The 18,505-nt window shown below is 45.8% G+C and overlaps 2 protein-coding genes across 4 annotated transcripts in view; one reads left to right on the top strand and one right to left on the bottom strand.

Annotated features, from left to right (window-relative positions):
- Positions 1–9,205, top strand: part of Gnl2 (G protein nucleolar 2) — a 27,185-nt gene extending 17,980 nt beyond the window's left edge. For both annotated transcript variants that reach the window (XM_023701102.1, XM_004641097.2), the window contains 7 exons: positions 596–700; positions 1,464–1,622; positions 1,824–1,937; positions 6,387–6,844; positions 7,467–7,549; positions 8,166–8,251; positions 9,015–9,205. In XM_023701102.1, coding sequence (XP_023556870.1) covers positions 596–700; positions 1,464–1,622; positions 1,824–1,937; positions 6,387–6,844; positions 7,467–7,549; positions 8,166–8,251; positions 9,015–9,164 — 1,155 coding nt within the window. In that variant the 3' untranslated portion in view covers positions 9,165–9,205. The remainder of the gene's footprint in view (positions 1–595; positions 701–1,463; positions 1,623–1,823; positions 1,938–6,386; positions 6,845–7,466; positions 7,550–8,165; positions 8,252–9,014) is intronic.
- A 458-nt stretch (positions 9,206–9,663) lies between these two features.
- Positions 9,664–18,505, bottom strand: part of Dnali1 (dynein axonemal light intermediate chain 1) — a 13,960-nt gene continuing 5,118 nt past the window's right edge. The window contains exons 1-6 of one of the 2 annotated variants that reach the window (XM_004641035.2): positions 18,337–18,444; positions 17,674–17,819; positions 15,228–15,397; positions 13,868–14,046; positions 13,244–13,408; positions 9,664–10,889 (exon numbers count right to left, since the gene is read on the bottom strand). In XM_004641035.2, coding sequence (XP_004641092.1) covers positions 10,854–10,889; positions 13,244–13,408; positions 13,868–14,046; positions 15,228–15,397; positions 17,674–17,819; positions 18,337–18,417 — 777 coding nt within the window. In that variant the 5' untranslated portion in view covers positions 18,418–18,444 and the 3' untranslated portion in view covers positions 9,664–10,853. Of the gene's footprint in view, positions 10,890–13,243; positions 13,409–13,867; positions 14,047–15,227; positions 15,398–17,673; positions 17,820–18,336; positions 18,445–18,505 lie in introns of those variants that run through there. The other variant, XM_023701127.1, reaches the window with a different exon arrangement.

The raw sequence follows: 18,505 nt of genomic DNA, 5'->3' as shown, positions 1-18,505 counted from the left end.
TTATTTATTTTTATTTATTACATTTATTTATTGTGTGTGTGTGGCCAGCTCAGCCCACCAGGGGGCGGGGCTGGCTGGCATGTGGTGCTGGAGGATTGAACCGCGGTCCTTGTGCTTTGCCAAGCTTGTTTCAAGTAGGTGCTTTAGACCACTGAGCCATCTCTCCAGCCCCCAAACCTGTTTTAAATTGTCATTCCAACCTTTTACATTGATGAACAAAACCAACCCAAAGAATTTTGATGCCTTGGTTAAAAAGGAAAGCTCAGCCTTTGATAGATTCTCATGATTGAGGGATAGAACTTGGAGCACAGGGTTTGGGGAACAGCATGATTTTGGTTAGAACCAAGGAGGCCCATAGTACCATGTTCTAAGAATACTTTTAAAATTTAGAAAGATTTAGTGGGTATTACTGTACAATACTAGATAGAAATCCTCTTTCTACTTTATTTTTGGGCTCTTAACTTGTAGAAACTTTGGTTTATACTTGGCAGAAGTGTCTTAGAGGAGAGATTGAGAGCAGGATGCAGGGTTTGTGAAGGTAAACTTGTGGTTTATTCCTGACTCAGAGATGTTGTTGACTTTATTCTGACTACAGGTCTGGCAGTATATTACCTTGATGCGTCGGATATTTCTCATCGACTGTCCAGGCGTGGTTTACCCTTCTGAGGACTCAGAGACAGACATTGTGCTGAAAGGCGTTGTAAGTATTTCATCCTAATGGCCTGTTTGCCTTTGGTGGGGGTGCTCTTAGGGAATCCTATAAACCTTTACTTTTTTTCTCATTCAGAAGGCAGCATGGGGTCAGGTTATCTAACCAAGCATTAGGACCATGATACTAAATAAGGCAGTCTTTCCTTCCATCACAGCCTGTCTGAGAAATTAGTGGGATCATGGGTATATCTGGTCAGTGTCATCCCGCAATAGTGTCATCGCTGGAGTGTACACACAGGATCTAGAGGCAAGCAGGGCCTGTTTATGTTTAGTGGTAATTCATCTTGGTGGGTTTATGGGTTGAGTCATTGGAAACCCAGTCATTTCCTCACTTGTTTCTGAACATGACCAAAACTTTCAATGGCTCCCCAAACCTTAACCAGGCTTTTGGCCACATATCTTGTGCACATTCCTCTGCTTCCTTCTTAAACTATTCCATTCTCAGCTATGGTGGGATTGGCAGGCTTTTAACCATTTCTACACGTGGGTAGCCTGGAGCATTCCAGATGCAAACTGTTTGCGGAAGCCAGTAAGTTTGTGGTGAGCCGGGATTAGCGCTGAGTTCTGGGTGGCTGTGGTCAGCCTTGAGCAGTATTCCTGCAGCCGACCATGTCTCGCCATCGCTGAGACAGGCTCCTGCCAGGCTCCTCACATCTTACGATGTTGAAATCCATTCGTGTTTCAAAGAACACTGGAAATTTCCCTTTTTCCACAGTAGAGTTTGAAAGCAAGAAATTTCTATTAATATCTAGGTTCAAGTAGAAAAGATCAAGGCTCCTGAAGACCATATTGGTGCTGTCCTAGAACGAGCAAAGCCAGAATATATCAGTAAGACATACAAGATTGACTCATGGGAGAATGCTGAGGATTTTCTTGAAAAGCTCGCTTTCCGAACTGGGAAATTATTAAAGGTGAGCCAGGGTCTGAGATTTTGGATTGGTGTTAGCTGTAGGCCCGTTGAGTGTGGCATGGACTGTTTTGTGTGTGTCATGTGAGCCATACAAAGCTTGTCAAGCAGATGGAGGTGAACGACTGGGACATCTGAAATGCCCCCAAAGTGGCAAGTGGTTCTATTCTTTGGATTTAATTGGGAATCTTTCCTGACATTTCAGGGTGGAGAGCCTGACTTACAGACTGTGGGAAAGATGGTCCTTAACGACTGGCAGAGGGGCCGGATCCCTTTCTTTGTCAAGCCGCCCAATGCAGAGTCACCCACAGCACCCCCGGTAAGAACTGGATGCATTGGGCCGGGGAGATAGCTCAGTGGAATAAGCGCTTGCCTGGCAAGTGCACGGACCAGGGTTCAATCCCTGGTTCTGCAAAAAAAAAAAAAAAAAAACTGGATGCATTAAGCTCTTGGAAATTGAGGTTACACACCTTGATAGGGTACCAGTTCTGGTTGCCTCCCTCTGTGGAGCTTGAGCTTCTTATTCTTTTCTTATTCTTTTGAGGTAGATATTTCAGGTGCAGCTTCTCAGTCCAGAGTACCACTGCCTTGGACTTGTTGGGGGTGGCATTAGAGAATAACAGGCAGAAGTATCATAGAAGACCAAGCTTAGATAGCCTTTTTAGGGCAAAGAGAGCTTATTAAATGGGGCCTGTTGGGCTACATATGATGATGCACACTTGTAATCTCAGTGCTTAATGCTTGGGAGGCTAAGGCAGGAGAATAGCAAGTTCGTTCAAGTCATCCTGGATTACATGGCAAAAACTGCTGAAAAGAAAAGGAAAGGTAAGTAATCTTTTGGTACCTCTGACTTATTAAGTGTGAGATACAGAGCCATCACCAGGATTCATCTATTGAACATTTTTTAGAACAAGACACAGGGAACAAAGGAATGAGTTAAGCCCTTCCCCTCAAGAAGGCCATGGTCCAGTGAGAAAGGAGAGTGGTACAGTTGATGATGCTCAGGAAGCAGGTCTTAGCCTGGGGTTCTGAGCTGAATCTATCAGTTCCCCACTGCCCTGTCTCATCATAGCAGTGGACTGCTCCAGGGCTCAACCATAGTGCTTTGCTTCCCTGTTTCTAGGGCCTTTTTTAGAACTCAGCCAAGTGTCTCTAAATTGTTAGGTTCGAAGTTCACTTCTCTGCTGATACTGCTTTAGGTCCATATAGCCCTGGTTTTCTCTTTGCAAACTGTTTCCAGAGTTGCAACTATGTCTAAGTAATGCCATTTGAACATTTTCTCCAGCAGTCAGAATTGGCATGCCTGAAGCTAGTGTTTTTTTGTTCTCTTTTCTTGCTAAAACCACACCAAGCAAAATAGTTTGCCTTTGTATGCTGTCAGTTGTTGACTGATACATTCATTCAGCCATGTGTGCTACTGTGCCAGGCACTCTAGGAGCTAGGGGTGCTGCAGTGAAGAGACAGGGCCTGCCCTGTTAAATTTATTTTCCTGTGTGCATGTGTGTTTTTCTACTCCACTTCTGCTGTTCTCTAACATCTGCTGGGTGTCCCATTAATTCATATGCCAGGTGCATATGGGTTCCAGTTAAGTATAAATACAGTTCTAGGGGTTCTGGGGCTTAATGAATTTGCTAGATGAACACAGAACTCAGGAATGTACCTATTTATGATTGCCAGTTTATTTCAAGTGAGAAGGCTCGTTGGAAGTGATGCTTAGGCAGGATATGGGAAGGAAGCAGAGCTTCCATTCCCACTGTGTGTTACCTCCCTCCTGTGTTCAACTCGAAAAACTCCTGGACCCTATTAGGAATTTTTATGGGGGCTTCATACAGTAAGCACTGTTGATTAACTCCATTGCCCTGACCTTGAGCTCAGTCTTCACCACCACCTGAAGCTATCTACAAACTGTGTCCATGAATTATCACATCAGCTTAAGACTTGGGTGTGAAGAAAAGAGACTGGTTAGGACAATCAAAAGATACCTTATCCCTTAAGAAATTCCAAGGGTTTAAAGAGTTCTGTTAGACACCAGAATAAAAACTAAATATGTATGTGTATTATATCACAGGGAGGTAGAGAGCATACAATAAGTTCGTTTTTTAAAAATATGTTTAGTACAGGGTCTACAGGATCTCACTACATAGATCCAACTCGTAACGATTCTTCTGTTTTCAGCCTCCCAAGCACTGAGATTACAGGTGCGCCACCACGCCCAGTCTTAATCAGGCAGGCACTTAGACCACTGAGCTATCTCCCCAGTCCCACCCAGTCTCAATCAATGTCTCAGCATGCTGGAAGGACGGGGACAGGGCCAGCACAACATGCTGGGGATTGAACCCTGGCCACTGCCAGGAGCTTTAGTCCACCAAGCTATCTGGCCGGCCCTACCCCTAAGTTCATAGTGTTGAGAAATTTGTGTAATGTGAAGAAAGTAAACCCAGGATAGGGCATTGAAGAAGGCTTTCGAAAAAGAGATGGCTGGGGAAGGCCTCTGAGGAAGTAGCGTTTCACAGAGGCCTTCATGATATGAAGCAGAAGCTGAGAGAGCATCTAAAACACATGGCAAGGGCTAGCTAGATAACTCAGCGCACTAACACACCAGCTGCACCAGCCCCGCCCCCAAGGCATGCTGAGCCGGCCACAGAATCCAGGTGTAGTGGGGTACACCTGTAATCCCAGAGCTGGGGAGGCTGAAAACAGAAGGAACACTTGAGTCCGAGCTGCATAGTAAGACACTGTAACAACCAAATACATTTAAAAAAAAAACAAAACAAAACAGGACATTCCAGGCAGAGCCCTGATATGGGATATGCTTATTGTGTCCGCAGTGCTGAAGAGAAGTCACTGACTGGGTATGGAGCAGAAGGGGAGGATGATATGACAGGAAGCCACTGAGGGGTTTGCTTTAATCAATAAGTTGATCGATCAATTATGTATTTATTTGGTACAGGCTCTATATATGCAGCTCGGACTTGTAGTGATCCTTCTATCTCAGCCTCCCCAGCACTGGGATTACAGCAGGTACCAGCATTCCTGGTTTTTCTGGCCAACATGGTACGCCTGGGGTTCCGAGGCCAGCACAGCATGCAGTACTGGGGATCATATTCAGATCCTTGCACTTGCCAGGCAAGCACTTAGCACACTTAGCTATCTCTCCAGCCCCAATTCAGGTAATTCTTAAAAACTATTGGTCAGACATGGTGGTGCATGCCTATAATTGCAGCGCTCCAGAGGCTGAGACTGGAGGATCATTGTCATTTAAAGGCCAGTCTGAACTGCATAGCAAGACACTGTAGGGGTTTTTTGGTTTTTGGTTTTTGGCTTTTTTTTTTTTTTTTTTTTTTCAGAGCCAGGGATTGAACTCAGGCCCTTGCACTTGCCAGGCAAGCACTTATTCTACTGTGCTATCTCTCCAGGCCCCCCTGTAGGTATTTTTTAAAACCCATAAACTATTATATTTGGTTCCCCTGATTTAATATTCCTGTCTGTCTGTGTCTGTCTCTCTCTCTCTCTCTCTCTCTCTCTCTCTCTCTCTCTCTGTTGTTGTTCACTTTTCTGTTTCCGTTGATGAGTCTGACAGTTCTTGAGAGTCTGAAAACTAAAAGTTACTTTACTGGGAAATTTTACAAATTTGTATATAGTTTTCTAGATTTTCTGGATTCCTGACTTTTATCCAGTGCTTTTAGCTAATCATTTGATTGGTTGCTTGCTTGCTTTGTGAGGTAAGGTCTTACCAAGCAGTCCAGGCTTGACCTTGAACTCACCTGTGTAGCTCAAATTCTCCCATCTGTTTGCCCATGGAGTGCTGGGATCACAGGTTGCACCACTACACCCAGCTAACCTCATATTCTTGCCTTTGGAAAATCACTTCATTTCTGTGAGTCTGCATTGCAAAGCAAAGTGATCAATAGGTGTAGAAAGTACCAGTGGAAAGCATGACATGTGGGATCGGCCTGTCATTGTAGCGTTCCTGAGCTTAGTGTTCATTTGAGCCCTTGCTCATCAAGTTCCCCTTCAGTCTTCTTTCAAGATGCTTCCAAATACCTCTCTGTAGTACTGTTGTAGTCTGTTGAGCCTGGCGTGCCTTTTCATATGTGTTTGTGCTCTGTGTGCTTATCTCAGCAACTCCCTGTTCCTTATAGTATTCCAGGGTGATCTAGGGAATCTCACCTACCTGTACTAAATGATTGTTTGGGTTTACTGATTAAACATTATAACTGAGACACCTTTTACAACCACAGATGTGTCCTGTTTTATTGTACTGGATTCTGGGTCTAGGTTGCACTGGCTTCAAGTAGATTGATGTTCTGACTCAGTGTGGAAGTTTTTTTTTTTTTTTAAAGATTTATTTATTTATTTATTATTTATTTATTTAGTGTGTGTGTGGCCAGCTCAGCCCACCAGGGGGCAGGGCTGGCTGGCATGTGGTGCTGGGGGATTGAACCAAGGTCCCAGTGTTTTGCTTAGCTTAGCTTGTTGTAAGTAGGTGCCTTAGACCACTGAGCCATCTCACCAGCCCCATCAGTGTGGAAGTTTTTGTACTTCCCCTTAGTCCTAAACAGAGAACACTCATTTAAGAGCAAGGTATGGGGGGGAAAATCCCCCATCCCCCCCCCCCCCCGTCCCTCTCTCAGGACAGGAGCTTTCTTTCTCTCAATAAATATATTCTGCTCATAAAAAAAAAGAGCAAGGTATGAGTTTAGGAATTCAATTTTTCTTTCCTGATTCCATTTCTCTCCCTTCCCCCACTGTTTTTTGGCTTTGATAGCTTCTTTCTTCTTTATCCATGGAAGATGCTACAGAAACAACTCAGAACAGCTTGGAAGAGGAAACTGCAGAGACCAGAGGTAAAGATTCAGAATCTATCATTGAAAAAGAAAAAGAAGAGGACCATCCCTGTACCGCCAACTCTGAAATGCAGCAGATCCTTGCACGGGTTCGCCAGAACTTCGGCAAAATCAATGTCGTGCCCCAGTTTTCTGGGGATGACCTGGTTCCCGTGGAGGTGTCAGACATCGAAGATGAGCTGGAAAGCTTTTCTGCTGATGAGGAGGCACAGGAGCAGGAGCAGCCAGAAGATGATGACAAGGAAGAGGCTGATCCAGAGTCCCAGGAAGAACAAGTAGGAAATGACACTAAAGCAGTGATTAAAGCCCTAGATGAGAAGATTGCAAAATACCAAAAGTTTTTAAACAAAGCTAAAGCTAAAAAGTTTTCAGCAGTCAGGTAATACTCTTATCATCTTACACATTATAGTTTGTAAATTTGTAATCTGTACATTTACCTTTTTTTTTTTTTTTAAATGTATTTGGTACTGGGTCTCATTACACAGCTCAGACTTAGGAGTGATCCTCCTGTTTTCATTCCCTGTGGTGCTGGGATTACAGGCGTGCAACATTGTGCCCATCTTGGTAACTGGCTCAGTGTGCCCAGGGACAAGGCCGGCACCGCTGTAGTGCTGGGGATTGAACCCCGGTCCCTGCGCTTGCCTAGGCAGGCACTTAGTCCACTGAGCTATATCACCAGCCCTTACCATGTGTTGATACCTGGAATATGAAATGTTTAATTGTAAGTATTTTAGAATTGGCTCAGAAGCTATAAAAACTGTTGGATGTTGACTGTTTCCTTTAATGGTAACTAAACAGGAGTAGAGTGCCTGTCTTTGAACCTGTAGGAGATCTCCTAAGTCATCCTGACTGATACAGTCAAGAGTGATGTTGGGCTGCTTCATTACTTTTTCTTTCTTTTTTTTGATGTCAGGGATCAAACTCAGGACCTTGCATTTGCCAGAAAGATACTTACACTGCTGAGCTATCTCCTGAGCCCTACTTTGCTTTTTCTGTTGCAGAATACCCAAGGGGTTAAGTGAGAAGGTTTTTACAAAATCCGAAGAACGAACAAAACCTCCTAAAGAAGAAGTAGATAAAACAGGTACATATATTTAAATCATTTAGATGTGGTTTACATCTTCCAAATTTGAGGAGACTTTCTGGCTTCTTTCATGTGTTGTCATCCACACAAATATTTACATCTGGTGGTTCCCCTGGCTCCCTGTACTATATATCACACAAACTAGGTTATCTACTTCTTATAGTGCACATTCAGAAATCTGTTAAAAATGATCTTAGCATCCTTAGAATCTAAGGATGAGTGCACAGCTTGGGGCAGAGGCATTCTATATGTTCATCATTTACTGCTTTTTTTTTTTTTTTTTTTTTGCGGAACCGGGGATTGAACTCAGGCCCTTGCGCTTGCCAAGGAAGCGCTTATTCCACTGAGCCATCTCCCCAGCCCCCTGGTTTACTGCTTTTGACTGACAGCTCCCACATCAGGGTATTTGTGTGACACAAATACAAACCCTGCCAGGGCCTACATGGTCTGTTCTGACCTGATGCCTTCCCTACTTTCCTCCCTGTTTTGCTCACTCACTCTTATCTATACATGGCTTCCTCTCTTTTTGACAAGCTTGTCCCCTCCATAAGGTTTGCAGACAAACTTTTAAATAGAAAAAAATTTTTTTCCTATTTTAATTATTATTTGTTTCTAGCACCTACTAAAAAGGGAAGGAAGCGAAAGGCACAGAGGGAAGAGGAACAGTCAAGTAAAACTCAAAGGATGCTTACCTCTAAGGAAGTAAGTATTTTGATTCTTAAGACCCAAGTATAACAAGTAGAGAGAATTCTGGTTCTCAAGGCTCCGTCTTTCTGAAACAAGGATGGTCTTGGAGCTGAGTCCAGGAAGCTCAATCTTCAGTGACTTGGGGGGCCGGCACTTAATTAGGATTAAGAGGAGTCCTGCTGGGTAGAAATTCTTTTTTTTTTTTTTTTTTTTTATTTTGTGTTTGTGTGTGTATGGCCAGCTCAGCCCACCAGGAGGCAGGGCTGGCTGGCATGTGGTGCTGGGGAATTGAACCGCGGGCCCTGTGCTTTGCTAAGCTTGTTCTAAGTAGGTGCTTTAGACCACTGAGCCATCTCACCAGCCCCTGGGTAGAAATTCTTGAGTCTATGTCTTTGACTCAGAAATTCCTCCTCACTGTCTTCTCAACTACAGCCTAGCATCTGAGAAAATGGGTTGTTTTGTGTGGTCCCAGGCCAGTGACACATGAGTGACAGAGCTATCTAGGCAAGCTGATCTTGGTCCTTTGTGACAGCTATACAGAGCTGCAGTGGGCCCTCTCAGGAGGAGAAATTTGTTGGGAATATTGCAGAAAGCATCCACACATTGGATAAGAAGCTGTAACTGAGTTGTTAGTCACTGAACAGGTGTCTGAAGGAGTCTCTCCCCCTTAGCTCTGCTTCCAGTATCTGGAGGCTACACAGGAGGTAGAGGAGAGGTGAGAAACCGCTCCTGTTTTACATCTTTCAGCTTTTGATTTTTGTTTGCTGTTTTTTTACAGCGAAGGCGAGCAGTTCGGCAGCAGCAGTCCAAAAAAGTTGGTGTACGCTACTATGAAACACACAATGTGAAAAATAGGAACCGGAACAAGAAGACGACCAATGACTCAGAAGGACAAAAACACAAACAAAAAAAATTCAGACCTAAGTAGTAACATCTAAATAGCTATTTATTAAATTACATCAAAATGTACAATTAGAAATTGTGTTGTTTTCATAATGCCCAGGTGGCATTTTTAAAGCCATAATGTGTGTGTTCTGAGATTTAATAGCTGAAGCCATTCACCAGTGGAAGTGAAAATACAGAGAAAGAACCTCAGCCCTAAAGAGTTCCTTGCCACTGCAGACAGCTGGCCTTTAGTTCCTCCAGAGTGTAGCTCTGGGGTGTGTGTGTGTGTGTGTGAATTGATAGAAATGGGAAATGAAGTCTACAGAATGCAGAGTGGTATTTTATACTGAGAAGTAGCAATTTGGGACAGAACTGTAAAAAGTGGTTTAAGGATACTAGTGTACATGGCTAGGCATGAAGTAGGAAAAGCTTCAGCTTCCTTTTTTTGGGGGGGGCAGGGGGGAACTAGGGATTGAACTCAGGCCCTTGCACTTACCAGGGAAGTGCTTATTCCACTGAGCCATCTCCCCAGCCCTCAGCTTCAGCAACTTCTGTCCCTCACTGAGCTGAAGGGGACCCACTTTGACACAAGTATTTTACTGTCAAATCATGGAACCAGCAGATCTAAAAAAAAAAAAAATTCTTCCTCTGAAAGCTTCAGAGTCCCCAGGACAGTTGGTCAAAGCTGCAACTCCCAGTTTAAGATAGAGTGTGTTTCACTTGAAATACAGTTTTTGTAGGATGGTTCTGGAGTAACAGCCTGGAAGCCTTGTCCAGGACCAGTGTCACATTAAAATCCTGCCAAAGAGGGAGTCCCTGTTCCTCTTAGGGGATACTGAGCATTCCAGGCAGTCTACACTAATGGAAATGTTAGTGCACTCTTAGGAGCAGTACTTGTGGAACGTAACTGAATAGTGGATAGCCCAGCTTGCTGCTCTAGCCCACCCTGGTCTGCCCTGAGTTAAGATTTTATGTTGCTAATTCAATCTTAGGACTCTACAAAAGTCTAGGTTGTAGCTGATCATTAAAAATTAGAACTGCATGCGAGATGCTAACTCTCCAGTGGCTAATTAAACTTGGCTAATTAGGAGGGTGTGATCGGGGTTTGATTTTCTGCAGAATAAAGAGAACAAATGATGTCTGTTGGGGGAGGAGCTGAGGTACAGACAGCTCCAAAGGATACTGGGACTTGTACTCCTTTCCAGCAAGCATTTACTTTCCCCAAAGCGATGGTTTAATTGTGTGCCACTGTTTCCTAATCTAGGCAAGAGAAAGGGATTCATTTGACAGCAGGGGATAAGATGACACGTTATAAAACCATAGCTCCAAGAAGATTTACTAAAAATTGCATTTGAGTAGGTACAACAGTGAAAGGACTGAGGCCAAGGAAGCCCAGGTTAAGGTGTGAGATAGACTGAAGCAAGAACTGAGACAGAGCAGCTGCTTTGGCCAGAAGTGGATGGCTCTGACTCCTGGTGGGAAAGAGCTGCTGCTTAAGGTCTGAGTTGGCATGTCTCCGGCTTGACCCTGAAGCAGCATACGGATTGGGTTACAGTCTCTTCCATTGCCCAGCCAGGAGCCTGGCCACCAGACTAGGTGTTTCCTGGGGCCACTGTAATTCCTGACCAATTGGTGACTGGGGGAGGGTCGCCTTGTCCATTGAGGGAACCAGCTGTTTATTTAAAGGGGCTTATGATGGGGTGGAAGTGCTCACTGAGACTCATGGAAGTCATCACTTTTTTGGTGCAATAATGCCTTCCAGTTGGGCCTGAAAAACAAAAACAAACTCCCATTAATGCCTGAAACTTACAACCTAACAAATAGCTGAGAGGTGATAAAAGTGTGGAAGAATAATTCAAATGCTGCCACTCCAAGTGTTCTCATTTTCATCATTATCAATTCCATATTTTCTGTTAGCTGATTTCTGGCTTGGCATGCAGTGTTTGCTACATTAGGAGAAACCAGAACTGTTCTGGTTTCCATACAGTAATCAGTGTATAATACAAAATGTTGAAAAGGAAATTGAATAAAAGTTGATGAAATGGTAGTTTTTCATTGCTCAGACTTCAGGTCTGAATACTTCTGGGTTAGGATCCTGGAAGCACTGCTGGGACCAGAGGTTTGGAAGAAAGCAAATTATCAGCCACTGAGGCAGCTTGACACCCAATTAAAGAAAATTGCTACCAATAAGTAGGGAGCTGTCTGTCTTTCTGGAAAGCTTAAGAGACTTGGGAAGTTGTTCACTGTGCTTCTCTGGCAGCCAGTACAGTGATTTGCTATCACAGTCTCTGGACAGATCTGTATGTAAATAGGTCTGTTCTGGGGAGTGCAAGAAGTTGCTTTGTGCCAATAAGAATAGCTCATTTCTAAGCAATCCACCCTGGAGATTATAAGGCTGCTTTTGAACATCAGAAAGGTGCTAAAGTACTCCGTTTTGCTCTTACTTCTAACTACTGCAGGGAGAACTAAGGAAACTGGGGTAGGGGCAGGGGAGATGGCTCAGTAGGATAAGCACTTGACTGGCAAATGCAAGAATCTGAGTTCAATCCCCGGTTCTGCAAAAAAAAAAAAAAAAGGAACCTGGGCTTACGACAAAGGGTTATAGTAAGGAAGTAGCCCCAGAGGATGCCAAGTAAATGCAGACATCAGCAAGCCTGTGTTGCCAGAGATTGAACCCAGGTCCTTGTGCTTGCCTAAACAAGCGCTTAGTCCTCTGAGCTGTCTTACTGGCCCTCATTTTGTTAAGCTCTTCATCAACAAGAAAATCTTTGTCATCTACTGGTGGTTAACATAGAGCACTCTTTGTTGCAAAGAAATGGCCTTTGGTGTGCAGACCCAACATGTCTGCCAATCTTAAGAGCGGAGGGCCAGGGAGGTAGCTCAGTGGCATAAGTGCCTGTCTGGTAAGCGCAAGGTCCTGAGTTCCATCCCCAGTACCAAAAAAAAAAAAAAAAAAAAAACTTGCACTAAGACTAGGCATCAGGGCAGGGCCATGGGAGAAAGCTGTTCCATGTCCATAGGTCATATATGTAGAAGAGTAATGTTCAAACCTCAACAAGCCCCAGAATCTTCTGGGACTTTGCCATCAAGATGGATTGTGGAGTATGAAGGCCCTTGGTCCAATCCCCAGTATTGGAGGAAAAAAAGATGGAGCACAAAATATCAGCTACACAGATCCTGTTCAATAGATTGAGGATGGGCCAATACTTTTTTTTCTGATAGGGCCTTACTATATAACCTAGGCTGGCCTCAAACTTGCAGTCCTCTTGACTGAATCTCTGGAATGCTGGGATTACAGGTGTGCCCCACCTCACCCAGCTTCAATAATGTATTCTCAAAGTTGCCCATGAGGAGGATGATGCTGGTCTGGGGCCTGACCTTTGTGAACCTCTGGCCTGACAAAGAATGGAATTGCAGAGGGCTGTGGCCTGGCCTCTCCCTGGCACAGCCTTTTTCCCTTCAGCTTCTCCCTCTAACTCATGGACAGAAGCATGCCACCAGCAACTAGGCTCTGAGGAAAACCACAACACATGGAGGAAGTCTCCAATTTCAAATCCTTCCTCTCAACCCCCTTCACTGCTCACCCACTGACTGTCCCAGACACAGCAGCTCAGTGGAGATGGGGAGAAACACTTCTGCCAATGCATGCAGGGGAGATCATCCCCATGGAGAAAGGCTCCAATGCCCAGCTCTGAAGGAAAGCAGCTTCAGTTTCTGAATATATTTTCTCTGAGGACAAGCACCTTTTCAGGAAGGAAAACTTCCTTCACTGCTAAGATTTCATGGAACAACAGAATTGAGAATGGCCCATGCCCCAGGAATAGAGGAATGGAGAACCTTCACCTGCTCCCAAAGTTGGCCTCCTGTACCCCTTCACAGTGCATGTAGCTCTCTCTCTCTCTCTCTCTCTCTCTCTCTCTCTCTCTCTCTCTCTCTCTCTCTCTCTTTCAGAAGTAGGATTGAACTCAGGCCCTTGCACTTGCCAGGGAAGTGCTTATTCTACTGAGTCATCTCCCTGGCCCCACGTGTAGGTCATTTAAAAGCCATCAGTGGAAAAGTAATGAACAGTCTAGCCTGTGAAGCTGTGGCTGGGCCAGGGCACAGGGCCGGCACTTCCATTACCTTCAACTGCTGATTTGTCCGTTTTAAGAACTGAATCTCCTCATTGTGCTTCTTTTCCTCCACCTGTCGCCTCTCCGTCTCCCTCTTCTCGGTGGCCTCACATTTTGCCTTCTGCTCATTCACTTGCCTCTCCAGATCTTTCTTTTCTGTCTCCAAATCTGCAATCTGAGGACACAATGCCCCATCATCCTGGGATGTCACCAGGTGGATTGGTATAAGGGGCTTAGGAAACAGCTATCCAACCTGGTGTTGCCAGGGTTTGTACTGCCACCCAGTGGGAGATCAGTGACTGGCATGGAGCTTCCTTAGTGGACAACCAGGCCAAGACCACCATGCTGGCTGTTAATGACCTCAGGAGCCCCAAGGGAGTAGACCAGAGCTGGAGCCACAAATGCAAAACGGGTACTCTAGGGGCCAGAGTTTTTGGGGTTTTTGTTGTTGTTGTTTTGGCAGAGCCGAGGATTGAACTCAGGTCCTTGCACTTGCCAGGCAAGTGCTTATTCTACTGAGCTATCTCCCTGGCCCCCTAGGGGCCAGAATGGAGTGTTGCAGTGACAAGTATGTGGTTCTGAGATTGACAGAAGTGCCTCAGAGGGCCAAAGGGCCCTGGTAAATCCCACTCACTTTCCTCTCCATGTCTGACTTCCCCTGTTCGGCCTGCAGTGCCTTCCTCATGCCAAATGCCACACTGCTCTCATACAAAGTCTGGTAGGCAGCGATGGTCATGCGGATCTCATCCCGGACGCGCAGCAGCAGTAGCCCCCTCTCTGCACAGTTGATGGTGACCTCCCGGATCAGTTCATCTTCCAATATGCGCATCACAGGATCAGAGAAGGCAGAGACAGGGCACATACACTTTGTCTCTGGAAAACCACCCTTCCTCTTGGGAAGGACTCCAGGTTGTGCTCTTACTTGAACAGATTTGGGGCTGGGACCTTCAGGATATAGAGCTTATGACCTCTTCCCTCCATAGATACCAATGTGGAGGGCAAACCCAATCATACTGAGATTGCAGGGCACCTAGTTTGGAAGAGGGTTGCAGCTCAGGGTCCCTAGGGCCAATGAGGCAGGTTTAGAGGACAGCCACTTGACACCAGCACTCCAGGAGGCAGATTTTAAATTCATCTGTCAACTACAAATCACTACCACAAATCTACTACAAATCACTCTGCAATATATTTCTGGACCAAGAGCTGAACGTTGATAGGTATAAATAAACATAGAACATTAATTTTTCTAATTAAAAGTATTTTCTAATTAAAATACTTTTCTAGTTATGTGTTTATTATAAAATACCTTGGGAAAAAAGTCTTGAGTTGGAAGGTCTTATCTTCTCTCAAACATCCGCTCAGGGCTACGGATTTCAGGCTGTCAGAATTAGTGACTGCTAGGTTGGGGACTGGGAGTGAAACAGGACTTAAAAAGCAATCCCCCTCAACCTGCTCCTGTTCCTCCCCTGTAGCGGTAACTTCTTTTCTGGTACAGATAAGATTGGCAATTATGTTCTATAAACACAATTTATGCCATCTTGTTCTTGTAGGACTCATAAGGCTCTGTCTTCTTTCAAGACTAAGTAATTAACTTCTTCGTCTTGCTTCTGCACCCTTGCTGCCGCCACCACCTCCACCAGTTTCTAAAGATCAATCCCCTCAGCCAAATGTATAAAACCAGAATCTTTCCTTTATGCTAACACCCAGCACTTTGGACCCAAGTTTGTCAGGGTTGATGTGCACCTAAAATCCTGGAAATAAACCCTCCATTTTCCCCATTGGTCTCTGATCTCTTGGATTCTGTAAGAGTGGGAGAGGCAGGGATGGAAGTGGTGGGGGTGTGTAGTAATTGGGTGAGTCAGGCTGAGGGAAAAAACTGCTTCCAGGATGGGGTGGGCTTCCACCCAGTGGTGCTCAGAACTTGGACTAGCACTGAAGGGGTAGGGAAGAAGCCAGGAGGGTGAATGGTGCCCACCCCCTTTTAGCCCACTCACCAAAACACTGTGAGTAGAGCTCCCTCCGCACAGGGCAGATGCCTGTCTCCCTGGCCTGCCGCTGCTGCAGTTTCAGGTCCAGCTGCTCCTGAAGGTGGACCACGTCCATCCTGGTGCTGGGGGTGCTGGACACCTGCTGGATCCATAGCTGTGTGTCTTCCACCCACTCCCTGTGGTACAGACACAGCCAGGCTGAGTGGACCCCATACCCTTTGAGCTCCCAGAATGAACAGGAGCAAGAGATCGCTATGCTACCACCTCGCAGAATCCCCATCTCTCTCTTTTCCTTGGAATGTGGGTTCCAAAGTCATGCCCAGAGGCCAGGGAGATGGCTCAGTGGAATGAATGCTTCCCTGGAAAGCCCAAGGGCCTGAGTTTAATCCCCAGTTCTGCCCCCCCCCCCAAAAAAAGCCATGCCCACTGTGCTGCCTCCATAGAGACCCTACTTCAGGGATGGGTAGTGGGTGGTCTCCACTCTCCAAGCCTCCTCTGTGAAACCACCCACTGTTCCAGCTCTTACCCTCCTAACAGGTATGTGGTCATTCTGCTTGATCTGAGCAGAAGGGCCAGCGGGAAATCCCACCAATTTATGGGGTGGAGATACATGGCACCATGAACTCTATTTAAGTCAGAAAGAGGTCAGTGTGTGTGTTGAGGCTGGGAAGATTCTTGAAGGCAGGGTACTTGTGTGGGTTCTCCATAATGAATCCTGTATTGGAGTCACAGCAAGCCCTGGAATGGCAACAGGGAGTTTGAGGACAGAACCTCCATAGGGTAGAGGGCTTCTGAGTCATTGATGGGAAGGAAACAACTGACAAAGAAGGAAACAACTGACAAAGCCCTCAGCCCCTAACCTCCACCTCTGAGATCACAGTCTCCCATTTTCTGCCTGTTTCCCCTTTTTATCACAGCCTTAAAAAAAACAAAAAACCAAAACTGCCCAGCTAGGCATAATGGCATATGCCTGTAACCCCACAACTCTGGGAAGTGGAGGCAGGAGGATCACAAGTCTAAGTTCAGCCTGGGCAACTTAGCAACTTGGCAAGATCTGGCCTCAAAATAAAATATAAAAGGGACTGAGGGCTCAGTGTGAAGACCTGGGTTTAATCCTCAGTACCAAAGCTGTGGAAGCTATGCTCCAGACTTAATACATAAAAACAGTTGAGGGCCAGGGAGATAGCTCAGTAGAATAAGTGCTTGCTTGGCAAGTGCAAGGTCCTGAGTTCAATCCCTGATCCCATAAAAAAAAAAAAAAAAAAGTTGAAAGGGCACATCCATGATGTGGGTGCAGAAGAAAAAAGCTAGGTAAAGGGAATCACACTGAAGAGGAAGGTTCTTTTTTTTTTTTTATGTATTTAGTACAGGATCTACAGGGTCTCACTACATAGATCAGACTCGCAGTGATCCTCCTGTTTTCAACCTCCCAAAGCGCTGGGATTACAGGCACACAGTACCATGTCCAGGCTAGGTAGGTTCTTTTATACAAGATTCTTAAAGAAGGCCTCGGGCTGGTGAGATGGCTCAGTGGTCTAAAGCACCCACTTAGAACAAACTAAGCCAAGCACAGGGACTGCGGTTCGATCCCCCAGCACCACATGCCAGCCAGCCCCGCCCCCTGGTGGGCTGAGCTGGCCACACACACACACTAAATAAATAAATAAAATAAAAAAAATTTAAAAGAGGATACCATGTTTCCTAGACGACCACTAAGGTGGGAAGATGCTTTAGGGTCTCTGGGAAAAGACTGGCATGCTCTGCCTTGATTAAGGAGCTGTGTGGAGAACAGATTGCTTAAGCAGAGTGCAAGCATTGTTTTCAGACAGGAGGCCACATCTAAGAGTGTAGGTGGCAGTGGGTGGACAGGAGTGTAGGAGCAATGTGGCAGTGGCTGAGGTATGAAGAGTGGTTGGATTTGGGAGATAATTTGAAGGTGGAGTCAAAAGCATTTGTTAAAGGAGAGGACGCATGCTGAGACAGACCAACAGCAAGCAAAGAAGGACAGTCTGAGTCCCAAGTGGGGAGAAGTCTAGAATGAGTTGGTTGCAGGAGGAGGAGATTATGGCACAAGTTGGACATATTAGGGTTGAGCTGTCTATTAGACATCTTGGTGAAGACACCAAGGAGGCAGGAGACTGTACGACTAGACTAACATTCAGGAGAGGAGAGTGCTAGAAATATACATTTGGGAACCATCAGCACATAGACGGCATCTAAGGCCAAAGGACTGGCTGAGAAGACTTAGGAAATCAGAGTGGACTGAAGTGAAGTTTCCTGACTCCATCCCAGGACTTAGAATGATGAAAACTCTAGAAGCTATGGGTAACTGGGAAGAAGCCCCAGCCAGAATGAGAGGGCACAGTGTCTTCCCACAGTCCTCAGCTCGGGGATGAAAAGCCCCATGCCTTTCTCCAGGCCATTGGTCCTACTTTTTTTTTTTTTTTTTTACCTTGGGGGCAAGATGGCATTCAAGATTTCTTCTGCCTGCTTTGTAGGATCGGGAATACAGGCAGTTGAGGGCAGTCTGGCTTTGGGTGGCTGCGGGACTGTACTGGAGGGTCCAGGCTGCTGGGGGCTGACTTTCAGTGGCCGAGCCTGACAAAGGAAGATGAGGGCAAGAGACAAATCCGGTACTTGACTACACACATCCCGGCCCTCGGGATTGCTTCAAGTCCCCTGCACATCCCTCCCCATTCCCACACAACTTTCCCCATCTGTGTGCTCAGTGGAAAAGTCTCAGCAGAAAGAAGCCATGAGGAATCACCGGTCCCAACCTGAAGCCTGAATGTTTGTTTCCGGGTGAATGGTCAGGCCTCTGCTCCCCGTCTTCAGTGATGGGGAAATCTCTGCCTGATCCTGGACCTGGATGCCATGAGTAACAGCAAGCTCCATCCATCTCCGTGTGACTCCTTTCCCATCCTAAATCTATCTTGGTCACACTCAACATCTGAGCTTCTTGTAAACTCTCCCACCCTCCCTCCTTGTCCCAATTTCTTTTACTGGCAGTAGTTGCAATCCCTGTCCTTTGGGATTTCTGATCCTCAGGAGTGGGGATCTGTGTTTCCCCAAGTGGAGCTTCCGGGCTTCCCCATCCCCTGGGACCAGTCCTTACCTTGGGGCTCCGTTTTTCAGTGTTCCGGCTCACTAATACGGGCGTGTCGTACTTGAGCAGAGAGTCTGCGGGGGGGATCATGGCGCTGTAGAGTTGGCAGCTCAGAAGCTACCCCTCTAATCCTGGCCTTGTTTGTCATCACCATGGAAACCCTGGCTGGGGCGGGGCT

The sequence above is a fragment of the Octodon degus genome, unplaced genomic scaffold, assembly GCF_000260255.1.
Source record: "Octodon degus isolate 3935 unplaced genomic scaffold, OctDeg1.0 scaffold00130, whole genome shotgun sequence".
Classification (NCBI taxonomy): Eukaryota; Metazoa; Chordata; class Mammalia; order Rodentia; family Octodontidae; genus Octodon; species Octodon degus.
Note: the sequence above shows the minus strand (reverse complement) of the source record. Positions and strands in the feature narration are given on the sequence as shown.